Here is a 12512-nt window from a genome sequence, read left to right on the forward strand (position 1 = left end):
TAACAGAAACTTTGGTGCCAGTGATGGGAATAACATGAAAAGAGTAGGGACAGGTTCCTACACCCGATCATAGATGTGGGGGCAGCTTCAATAAGGGCTTTAAAGGGTGCATACCCAGCACCCTCCCCAACTGAATCGTATTGGATCCTTCCCTCCCCAGCCCCGGGAGAAAGCAAGAGATCTGGTTAAGGCAAAGCAAACACACAAACTGGTCAGTTTCACCTTAGCAAAGCAAAGGTACAGGTTTGAAAGTTTATTCATAGCAAAGCAAAACTGGTTTCACCTTTAAAAAGCCTTTGTTAAAAGGAGCTTGGTTCCTGGAGGATTCCTTAACTGAGGTATTATTGTATAGTGGAGGTAACAAAAATGCATTATATTAGGAGAAATTGCTTGCAAAACTGTGTACATCAGTCAAAACTGCATACAAAGATGTATTTATTAGGAGAAATTTGCATAAAATGCTGAAGCATTTTCATGAGGATTTTTTTAAAATCACAAATTGATTGATTGGTTGGTTGATTGATTTATATCCCACCCTTCCTCCCAGTAGGAGGGGGCAGCAAATTACTGCAGAAATGTGGAAAACTGAATTTAAGATTGGAAAAATTAGAAATTGACAGATTTGATAGATCTTTTCATCCCTAGTGTGGGATTGCAAAATGTCATGCTACCATAAAATCACCTAACAATAAAATCTATCAGATTCCAATTAATAATGTAGAACATTTGTGGAAAGTTTTTTTTTTTACAATTAGACATTGCAACTTTCATTTAGGAAGTTAAGAAAAGCACTATAGTCTCTCAAAAGCGAAGGGAGGATAATAAAGAGCACATCATTTATAGAGATTGGGGAACACCCCCTAAACTTTTAGACCTGATGTTGTTATGCCCAATATCACATATATTTCTAGTTATTATGAGGAATAAAAAGTTGGATTACAGTAACGTGCTCTATGTGGGGCTGCCCTTGAGGTTGGTCCGGAAGCTGCAGCTGGTGCAAAATGCAGTGGCATACCCTGGGGCAGGGTATTGCCAACATGTCACTCTGCTGCTGAAAGAATTGCACTGGCTCACTGTTTGCTACCGGGCCAAGTTCAAGGTTCTGGTTTTTGTGTACAAAGCCCTATACAGCTCGGGACCAGGATACCTGAAAGACCATCTTACCCCTTATATACCCAGTTGATCACTGCGCTCTGCAGGTGAGGGCCTCCTGCAGACACCATCTTATAAGGAGATCCGTTCTGCACAATATAGGAAATGGACCTTTAGTGTGGTGGCACCTACCCTGTGGAATTCCCTCCCCTTAAATATTAGGCAGGTGCCATCTCTGTTATCTTTTCGGGGCCTTTTGCAGACTTTCTTCTTTCAACAAGCCTTTTAAGTTGAGACCTATCCCAGTCTGTGTCTGTATTAGAAATGCTTTCTAATTTTTATTTTAACAATATGTTTTTAACCCTTTTGAAAGATGTTTTAAACCCTTTTTAAAAAAATGTTTTTAACGTTGTTTTGTTTTTAATGTATTTTAAGGTTTGTTTTTATGATGTTTTAAAGTGTTTTAGCATTTTTGTTTGCCTCCCTGAGCTTCTGCAGAGAGGAAGGGCAGGATATAAAATAAATAAATAAATAAACTCAAAGAACCAATTATGAACAAATTATCTATTTGCCTTCAGGGAATTGCGCCGCCTGGTCATTGAGATGGTTTTAGCTACAGACATGTCACATCATTTCCAGCAAATGAAATTTGTGAAACATATTCTGAAATGCGTGCAGCATATTAAAAGGTTGGTTGTATAGATGAGGTGTGGGGTAAGGTCTCCAATCTGATTTTTTTGGGGTGGGTGGGGGATATGACTTCCTTAAAGTATCTCTCAATTAATATGAGAAAAGCTGCTACTTTTCTGCTGAGGTAATTAAAGAATGACCTACATTTGACAGGCTAGACAAAGATAAAATCATGTCTATGATTGTCCATGCTGCTGACATAAGTCATCCATCAAAGCCTTGGGAACTGCATCAACACTGGGCAAAAGCATTAATGGAAGAATTCTTCAAACAGGTGCCATTTTTAAAAAAATTATTAGTAGGCTGAACTCTTGTGCATATTTGGTAATTTTCTATTTATATATTAGATTGGTATCTTGCCTAACCAAAATACTAGAATGGGCCAAAACGTTTGTAAAAATTGAATTTAGTGGAGCGTGCCTCCAAGTAAACATGCATCAGATCGGATTGAGTACTTATGTATGTAATGTAACATATTCTACCCTTTTCCCAAGGAGCTTCAAGTGGCTTGCACCTCCCCTCACCCTTTTATCCTAACAACATCCAATGTGAGATACTGGCCCAGTTCCCATGTAATACTAAGCCAAACTATGGCTAAGTGTGAACGAGCAAGAGTACACAGAGTGTATACAGAGTCAAAATTGCAGCCACTTCACTCCTCCCCAAACCTCCTGCTGCCACACTACCCAGAGATAAGCTATAGTTTGGCTTAGTGTTACATGTGAACCCAGGGTTGAGGTTTGTCTGACTCCCAGGAATGGAGGGAGGAGTGAATTGGCCATGATTTTCACTCTGTGTACTCCACATGAATGTTCTTTTATGTTAAACCATAGTTAGGCTTAGTGTTACATGTGAACCAGGCCAGTGAGGGGCCCAAACTTCACAGTCAAAGCCCACTGAACGTCATGCCTGAACATGAATTGGAGCCACAGTCTCCCTGGTTCAAGTCCAGCATATTATCTGATGTACCATACTGCTACTCAAAGTTTTAAGGAAAAAATGGTGAAAGGGGAGTATAGTGAGATTCACACACCATCAAAAGCTTTATTATACAGCCACGAGAGTGGCTGTATACTATAGCCAGCATGGATTTTTCACATTCCGCAATGTTAAACTGAAAATACCCCCATGCCATTCTGATGCTTCCCATAAGCTCATTTCAAAACAAAACCTTACAAAACGTATAGTCCTGAACTCAGAAATGCTAGCTTAACAACCCTGCACATTTTCATGGTGATACACAAAACAGTCAGATAGAATCGAGAGTTCAATGTGTAAAAAGAGAGAGAAAAAACCCAGACCCCTTTTGGACTTTTCCCTATCAGAATTCTCATAATCTGTTGAAATTCATTAAAAATCAGCCATGTTCACACAGAGTACCTGTAATCCTATTACTGACCTTGCCCCATAACCTGACCTTCATCTTCTGCAGTTTTTAGAAGTTTAAAAAATGCCTGGCTGATTTTTAATTAATTGAAGAAATTTTGGCTTAAACTGAATATCGGGCATGCTCAGTAAGAACCAACTGTCAGTGTTCTAAAAGCCAGACTCACAGCTGCTGGGCTTGTCTAATCAGGGGGCCACACCCACACCAGACTTTGATTTCACTTGAGACAGTCATGGCGTCCCCCAGAGAATCCTGGGAAGTGTAGTTTGTGAAGGGTGCTGAGAGGAGAATCCTATTCCACTGCAAGAGCTCCAATGGCCAGAGTGATTTGACAGTCAGCCACTCTGACTGGAACTCTGTGAGGGGAACAGGGCCTCTCCTAGCAACTCTCAGCACCCTTCACTAACTACGCTTCCCAGGATTCTTTGGGAGAAGCCATGACTGTCTAAAGTGAAATAACAGTCTGGTGTGGATGCGGCCAGGGATAGCTTTGGTTTAATTTGGGTGGGAGGCTACATGAGCCTGCTGAAAAATCAAAAAGTGGGGGAAACGCTGAGAAGCAATGATAATGGTTCACAATATTTTCCTTTTGGAAAGCAAAGGGGCCCAGTGCTCACCCATCCAATCTCCTCCCCCTCCTCCTGTCCCCCTCCCCTCCCCACGATCAGTTTTACCTATCTTAAGCATGATTGCACACGAGTAAATACCACTGAATTCAGTAAGCATACAATGATCAAACCTGCCCTCCCCTCCCCCTCTTTGCCCCTGCCCCTCCAATCCTCTCCTTCCCCCTCCCCTTCCTTCCACTCTCTTTCTCCTTCCCTCTCCTCTCTCCTCCCCCTCCTCCGCCGCCATGGTCAGTTTTGCCTATCCTAACGATGATTGCATAGGAGTAAATCCCACTGAACTGAATAAGCATGCAAATGATGAGACCTGCCTTTCCCCTCTTTCCCCTTTCCTCTCCCTTCCTCCTCCCCTCCTCTTCCTTCTTCCTCCTCCCCTGCCCACTCCAGCCCTCCCCCCTGTGAGCTTTACCCATCCTAAGCATGATTGCACAAGAGTAAATCCCACTGAACTAAATAAACATGCAAATGATCAAACCTGTCCTCCTCCCCTACCCCTTCTGCTTGCTCCCATCCCCCTCTTCTTCTCTGCCCTCCTTCCCCTCCCTCCTCCCCTCCTGATCCCCTGTAGTCAGTTTCACCTATCCTAAGCATGATTGCAGGGGAATAAATCCCACTGAACTCAATAAGCATGCAAATGATCAATCCATTCTCAGCAAACTTGCACAGGATCCCATTTCTTACCTCCCGGATTAAAAAGCAGAGAAATTCACTAATAGGTAAAAAAACTTGTGGCTTAAGAGCGTACCTATAGCCCACAGGATGAATAATGAGGGAAATAAAATTTTCTAGATTAGATTCTCTGTTAGAAACAATAACACAGGAAAGAAGCAAAGTAAGAAGAACCCCAACAAACATACAAAAATGTAATTCTCCATCTTTGGAGATGGCAGGTGTTGCCACCACTTACCATATGCTCAGAGGCACATTACCAAATTCTTGCAAGCTACACGGAAAGTGGATTGGACTGTGAAAGACCAACCCAAATTGTGTTGGCATTTTTACACATTTGTAGAGCAGTCCAATATCTCAAAGAGGAGGTCAGGTCTCCTGCTGTCCTGGTGCATTCACTATAGCTGCCCAGTTTCCCTGCTTTTCAAAGTTCGATAAAAATATCTTTTGGCTATAGGTACTTTCTTAAACCGCAAGGTTTTTTGCCTATTAGTGAATATCTTACAAAGACTACTAATCTGGCTTTTTTTAAAGCTTCTAATATAGTTCCAGTAACATCCAGTCTAAAGCAAGTGGGAGTGGCCTCTGCTGTTATGCTGCATACCAGTCACAATCCAGTTGTAACACATTACTACCAAAAAAGACTTTGTTGTGGCTAAAATATCTTCAGGAGGATTCACAGGCATGCCTTTCCCTGTTTACCCACCCCTATATCTGTATGCTCAAATATCCATTCAGCTGTATTTTGATAAATAGGTATAATTAACAGGCTGGTATGAAAGATTAACACCCAAATACAGTTTGAAAATGTTGGTTTTCAAAATTATTTCAGGAAATAATATTTAAGCCTTATGTTTGTGCTTCACACAATAGTTACAGGCTTTTAACAGGAAGGCCAAACTTTGCTTTTGATGCTTCACATTAAGGTTTTGGGGGTATGTTTGGTCCAACCCCATGCAATTCCATTATGGCAATATTATACAGCCACAAGAGTGGCTGTATACTATAGTCAGCGGGGATTTTTCACATTCCGCAATGTTAAATGGAAAATATACCCCCATGCCATTCTGATGCTTCCCATAAGCTCATTTCAAAACAAAACCTTACAAAACTTATAGTTCTGAACTCAGAAATGCTTGCTTAACAACCCTGTCAATTTTCATGGCAATACACAAAACAGTCAGAGAGAATCGAGAGTTCAAAGTCTAAAGTGAGAGAAAAATCTCAGAGCCCTTTTGGACTTTTTTCTCTGAGTTCTCATAATCTGTTGAAATTCATTAAAAATCAGCCATGTTCACAGAGTACCTGTAATCCTAATACTGACCTTGCCCCATACTCTGACCTTCATCTACTGCAGTTTAAAAGTTAAAAAAATGCCTGGTTGGTTTTTAATTAATTTAAGAAATTTTGGCTGGAAGCCTATTATAACGCGGAGCATGCTCAGTAAAGACCAACTGTCAGTGTTCTAAAAGCCTCACAGCTGCTGGGCTTGGCTAATCAGAGGGCCACACCCACACCAGACTTGATTTCATGTCGGACAGTCATGCCGTCCCTCTGAGAATCCTGGGAAGTGTAGTTTGTGAAGGGTGCTGAGAGGAGACTCCTATTCCCCTGAGAGAATGGTTAACAGTCAGCCTGATTAAAGGTCTGTGAGAGGAACAGGGTGTCTCCTAGCAACTCTCAGCACCCTTCACTAACTACACTTCCCAGGCAGGATTCTTTGAGAGAAGCCATGATTGGCTTTGAGCCATGGCTTTGAGCGAAGCCATGATAAATTCTTTTAAATTGTTTTTAAAAGATGCGTTTTTAAATTTGTATATTTGTTTTTAATGTTTTTAGTTATTGTAAACCACCCAGAGAGCTTTGGCTATGGGGCAGTATATAAATAGACTAAATAAATAGATAAATAAATAATGATTGTTCAAAGTGTAATAGAGGCCTGGTGTGGATGTGGCAAGGGACAGCTTTGTTTTAAATTTGGGTGGGAGGTAGGGTTGCCAGGTTCAGGGCCTGAGACCGATCCTGTATCTTTAGGAGAAGAGAAAGTCAGCCAAGTGCCGGTGTTCTTGCAACAATGTAATGGGAAAAACCACAAGGTAGAATTATCCTTTCCCCTGCCCAACTGTGAAAGATACAGAAGACGTCTTGGTTGGCAGGCCCAGCCTGGACAGTTTTACCTATCCTAATCATGATTGCATAGGAGTATATCCGATTCAACTCAATAATCATACAAATGATCAGACCTGCCTTTTCCCTCCTTCCCCTTTCCTCTCCCTTTCTCCTCCCCCTTCCTTCTTCCGCCTTCCTTGCCCACTCCAGCCCTCCGTCCCTCCCCCCCAGTCAGTTTTACCTATCCTAAGCATGATTGCACGGGAGTAAATCCCACTGAACTAAATAAACATGCAAACGACCACATCTGTTCTTCTTCTCCCCTCCTCCTCCTGCCTGCTCCCATCCCAGTCCTCTCCTCTGATTACAGGTGTTGTCACCACTCACCATATGCTCAGAGGCACATATTACCAAATTCTTCCAAGCTACACAGCAAGTGGATTGGACTGTGAAAGACCAACCCAAATAGTGTTTGCATTTTGACCAATTTGTAGGGCAGTCCAATATCTCAGAGAGGAGTTCAGGTCTCCTGCTCCCCTGGTGCATTCACTATAGCTGCCCAATTTCCCTGCTTTTTAAAGTTTGGTAGAAATATCTGTGGACTATAGGTACATTCTTAAACCGCAAGGTTTTCTGCCTGTTAGTGAATACAATTTCAATGCTTGCATAATTCCTGAGATTCATATGACTCACCTGTCATGGCCCCGTCAGAGGACTCCTCAGATGAGGACAACTCAGGAGTAACAGCAGCAGACCCAGGAGCAGCAGACTCAGAAGGAGACATGGAGGAGCCTCCTGAGAATCCAGCTCCTTCTGCCCCTCAACTGCAGAGCACCCCAGGGACAGCAGAGGCCCTGCAGCCAGACACAGACAGTGAACAGGGTACTCCCCCCTCACCTGCAGAACGTAGACAGCAGAAGGTCAGGCAGAAGAGAGGCAGGCCTGTCTCCTTAAGGCCCAAATGCTGAGGACTCACACCTGCTGTCAACCTTGCTCTTTATAAGGCACACCTTGGCTGCAGCTTGTTGCTGACTGCAACATCAGGCGTGGCTTGTGTGTTCCTAGTTTCCTGGCACCCTCTTTCGGACTGATCCCTTGGCACTTGATCCCGGACCTCTACTGACCTCACTTCTGGATTCCTGACTCGGCAAGTATGCTTTGGACAAGCCTGGCCCTTATCAGCTCCCCTCCTCCTAGACCTGGCAGATTTATGACCAGACTGCTGGCTAAGGACTTTGCTTCCCTGCCAACCACCCAGGAATTTCCAGCCCCCCCCCGGCACTGCTGACGCAGTGTAGAGCTGACATCACCTGACCAGTGGAGGCAGGCCCACCCTGAGCATGTGCAGGGCCCGGGGCAAAAGCATAGTTGCCCCCCCCACATTCTTTCTCTATATTATATATATATTTAGTAAACTTTATTAATATTTTACTGTTCTTATATTTGTGTGTACATCACCTTGTAATACTATATGAAAGGAGATATAATAAAAAAGCACTTTGAAGTGAATACCCAAGTGACACCACAATATACATTTTCCATAGAATCATAGAATAGAATAGTAGAGTTGGAAGGGGTCTATAAGGCCATCAAGTCCAACCCCCTACTCAATGCACGTTTTATCATTATTAACATGTCTTTAACACCTTCTCAGCCAAATGGTGCTCAAGGCTAGGTATAATCTTTCTAAAAACATAGTAAACTGCCCAAAACAGCATAGTAGTGAAGGAGGAAGAGGTCACTCTAGCACAATCAGAAGAATCTGGCAAATGCCTTTACTATTTTTTATTTAACCTTTTGGGTAGTTCTAGTGCTGGGTCAGACTGGATCCAATATAATTTTGTTTGGAGTATCAATACTATTTATATAATTTATATCCCACTTTTTCAGATGAATGTGCAAAAGCAGCTCATAAATTTCTAAAGTAAGACATTAAACTGAAACATTTTTTCAAAATCGAAACAGATTTAAAAGCAGTTGTAGGGTAAAAACGCATCACCGATGCAGTTCTAAACACACATACACCCCACTGAGGTAAATGGGACTTACAGCTGAGTCAAACCTGCTTTAGGTTTCTACTATTTCCATCCATGTTAGTCTGCTTACACCAAGTCAGACTATTGGTCCATCTTCTTCTATATCATCCACACTGATCAGCAACAGCTGTCTAGGATTCAGGCAGGAAGTCTCCCCAGCCCTACCCAGAAATGGGAAGGATTGCACCCAAGACCTTCTGCATGCAAAGCAGGTGCTTGATTACTGCACTACATTTTTATTTCTTTACACTGCATTTCACAATGATTATTTATTTCATTATTCATCTCTTTATTATTTACACTTATAACCCACCTTTCACAGAATGGTCCCAGGGTGTGCTACATAAAATGATTAAGTATCATGATAAAATCACCACCACCACACATGAACATGCTGCTGTCTAGCTCTGCCTTCCTCAGTCTGGTGCCCTCCTGATTTTTTTGGGACTCCAGCTCCCATCGCCATGCTTAGCCACTGGCAGTACTGGCTCCTGGGAGTCCAACAATATATGGAAAGCATTTATTTTATTTTACAGCGCTATTCATGTCATGATATTTCTGCTCTTTTACAGATATGTTTTCATAGCACATTTTGAGCTTCTACACCCAGGGCAGATATCCTGGACACTCTATGTATTAAATGTTTTAAATGTTTTTATATGGTTTCTTAGATGTTTTTAATTGTTTTAAGACATTTTAGATGGTTTTAATTGTTTTAAATAGGGTTTGTTTTGTTGGGTTCAAATTTAAGCCCCCTCCCCAAGAAGTGGATAGGAGTGCAAGCTTTAGCAATTTAATTTACCTGTTAGTGGTCCAGCCAGATACCAAACATAAAATAGACACACACACAATTATTGCTTGATCAAGAGGGATCTCTGAACTGCAGACAGGAGTCTGTCAGGGCAGAGAGCAACGTTTATTGATTGCAGGTTCATTAAATAGGGTTCATAAGCAAAACAAGGTACTGTTGCAAAATCATAACAAGAAGGGAATACAGTGTTACATAGATAAAGCAAGCGCATCTTCATCTCTTTGTTACATTACTCATTATACACTTGTCAATCTAAGAAACTTAATGTGAGATAAGAACTAAGAAAAGGAGAAGAGGAAGAGAGTAGATTGACATTTAAAGGACATAAGGATGTTACTAGTCTGCATGGGAAAGTTATCCTACTCTGTAATGTGACGTAAATCTTATGAATACATTTCTAACACGTTGTTTTGAGAATACTGCTTTCTTTGTGCTGAGTTTGCTACAAATGTTGCAAGATGTGCCTAGTGAAGTAGACAGAGAGAAATAGCAACAAAATAAGAGGGAATACACTTTATCTCTATTTCCAAAATATTGCAGTCTTACAGGCGCCTCTGGGTGTTCCTTCTCACAAGAGGAGAAATGAAACGTTCTATCATTCATTGCGTCACTGGCTCTTAAAACAATTTAGTATTTCTGAACAACTCTTGGGGCCTGGCAATAAAATATTTCCTAACAGTTTTATTTTAAATGTATTGTTTTACCAATTTGATGTTTGCCATCCTGGGCTCCTTTGGGAGGAAAGGTGGGGTGCAAATTTAATAAATACATTAGTCATAACAAATTTAAGCCCCATTCCTTTCCAAGTGCCTCAGCAAGCAGTCATTCACTTTAGCTGGATGATTGCAACTGGCTGTACGGGGATACAGAAAATCTCCTTTTACCTTTGTTTTTTTGTAAGATAGCTAAAGCAACTCTAACCAGTGTTTTCCATCCCTATATTTTTCATGTAGCATTTTTTTTAGAAACATTTACAATGACAAACCATTTGGAAAAGTATTGTAATTAGAATATTTTCAAATTAATTAAAAAACCTACTACTTTTATTTTGATAGTGGACACTCTTTCCAACCATTTTTTCCATCGATCTAGATCTACTATCATCTCATTTTGCAATATGAGACACATGGCATGATGGCAGAATGCTGGTAACTGGTTTATATATGTTCTTTAAGAGTTGTTTTCATGCTTCATTTTCTGTTCAATTGTTGCAGCCTATCATAAGCCTCAGATGTGGGATAGAAATCCAAATAATAAATAAATCATTAAGCTGTGGCTTAATTCTCAAAGATCTGCATTGTAGCAAGGGGAGTTTTAAAAGAGGATTTCTGGGTATGATATGCATGTCAGTTCTATTTAATATGCAAATACTAACGCTTCACACGTATAGTTTTTTAAAAAATCCTGCACTGACAAAATGATCTAGAGGAGTTTACTGTACAAGTGGGAATAAGTCTCACATAAATACACTTCAAGGCATCTCTTTCCTTTTCGCTATCTGCAAAATGTTTAGATTGGTATAGGATTATATAACAACAAGCCAAATAGCCTGTGTCAAATATTTAGTGGCATAGCAGATTGTATTTACCAGATTCACTGTCTCTCTTGCTCTGTGCCCTTGCTTGATGGGTTTTCCTGCCACGTGGCCCTCTCTGCGCCAGGGCAAGTCTTGCAATGCAAACAAATACAGTATGTGTATTGAAGCGACGCACACATGCGCGCACACACACATCGGCAAGGAGGTTTTCCCGCTCCTTCATTTTCTAATGCAAAGCAGTGAAGGCTTGCGTGCCATAGAGATAGCAAAAAGGTTAGAGCGGCAAGTTCAGGGTGTGCTGTGCAGCTCATATAGAGACAAGGATCAGAAAGCAGTGAAGGCTTGCGCCATAGAGATAGCAAAAAGGTTAGAGCGGCAAGTTCAGGCTGTGCTGTGTGGCTCGATATGTCATCCACGGACCGCGACGCCACCTCCCCGGCCACCTCTTTCACACCACCTCACAGGCTTCCTGCGCCTGCCCGCTCGCTCAACCAGCCGCCCACCCGCCTGCACAACTTAAAACAAAATCATTTTCACCAAACGCGGGGCCCCTCAAAGCGCGGGGCCTGGGGCAACTGCCCCGCTTCCCGGTGCCTAGGGGCGCCACTGAGTGGAGGAGCAAAATGGCCATGATTTTCCCTGTGGGAACTCACATGTTTGCTTGTTCATACTAAGCCATGCTTTGGCTTCTCATTATGTGGAGACTATATGCCCATGTGTATATAGGCATTAATTTTTGCATTCTGAAATGTGGAGAGGTTTTTTTCTTCTACCTTAGGAGAATTTGGAGCCCAAATTTTATTTTGTTTTAAGCCAGAGGAGGGGAACCAGTGGCCCTCCAGATGCTGATGAACTACATTAGCCCTAGCAAGCATGGTCAATGGCCAGGAATGATAGGAGTGGAAGTTCAGCCACATCTGGCCACTGGTTCCCAGTCCCTGTTCTGGTTTTCATGTTAAAATAGAAGTGAATGTAATTTATCAGTTATTGTTCACCTGTCTCATATGTCTGTGTATTCTTTCCCCATCCCCGCCCCCAACTCCAGGGAGACAAAGAGGCTGCATTAGGATTGCCAATTTCTTCACTTTGTGATCGCAAGACTACCAATATTGCTGAATCTCAAATAGGTGATGTTCATTTAAGAGCAGTGTGAGGGAGGAAGCCAATCTTTAGATGTGACTTCTCCCAATCCTTTTGTTTCTGAAATTCAGATGTATGCCTAAAAACCAAACATGAATGTGCCAAAGTTACTAGAAAATGTCCTAAATGCAAAATCTCAAAATGTTCTCATTTTATATCCAATTTGTTTTGAACCCACAGCCTCAGGAAATTCCAAAACACTATAGATGTAGTGAGTAAGTGCACTTTTTTCAGTAATGTAAAATAATGTAAAACTGGACCAATCTTATCTCTATTGCTGCCCAGACATAAAGAAAGATTTTTACCATACGGATTGGTTTTTAGACTTACAGGCCTAGCTAAGAAACATGCCCTTCACTTCCAGGCACAAGGATACATTTCACATTTTAAGTTTGACCAAAGGAGTAAAAATAAT

At 41.7% G+C, this 12512-nt stretch overlaps 1 protein-coding gene across 1 annotated transcript in view; it reads left to right on the forward strand.

The window, feature by feature from the left end:
• LOC133384121 (dual specificity calcium/calmodulin-dependent 3',5'-cyclic nucleotide phosphodiesterase 1A-like) overlaps positions 1-12512 on the forward strand; it is a 117706-nt gene that overhangs the window by 41206 nt on the left and 63988 nt on the right. The window contains exons 8-10 of the mRNA XM_061626049.1: positions 1671-1781; positions 1936-2056; positions 12003-12084. Coding sequence (XP_061482033.1) covers positions 1671-1781; positions 1936-2056; positions 12003-12084 — 314 coding nt within the window. The remainder of the gene's footprint in view (positions 1-1670; positions 1782-1935; positions 2057-12002; positions 12085-12512) is intronic.

The sequence above is a fragment of the Rhineura floridana genome, chromosome 4 (genome assembly GCF_030035675.1).
Source record: "Rhineura floridana isolate rRhiFlo1 chromosome 4, rRhiFlo1.hap2, whole genome shotgun sequence".
Taxonomy (NCBI): domain Eukaryota; kingdom Metazoa; phylum Chordata; class Lepidosauria; order Squamata; family Rhineuridae; genus Rhineura; species Rhineura floridana.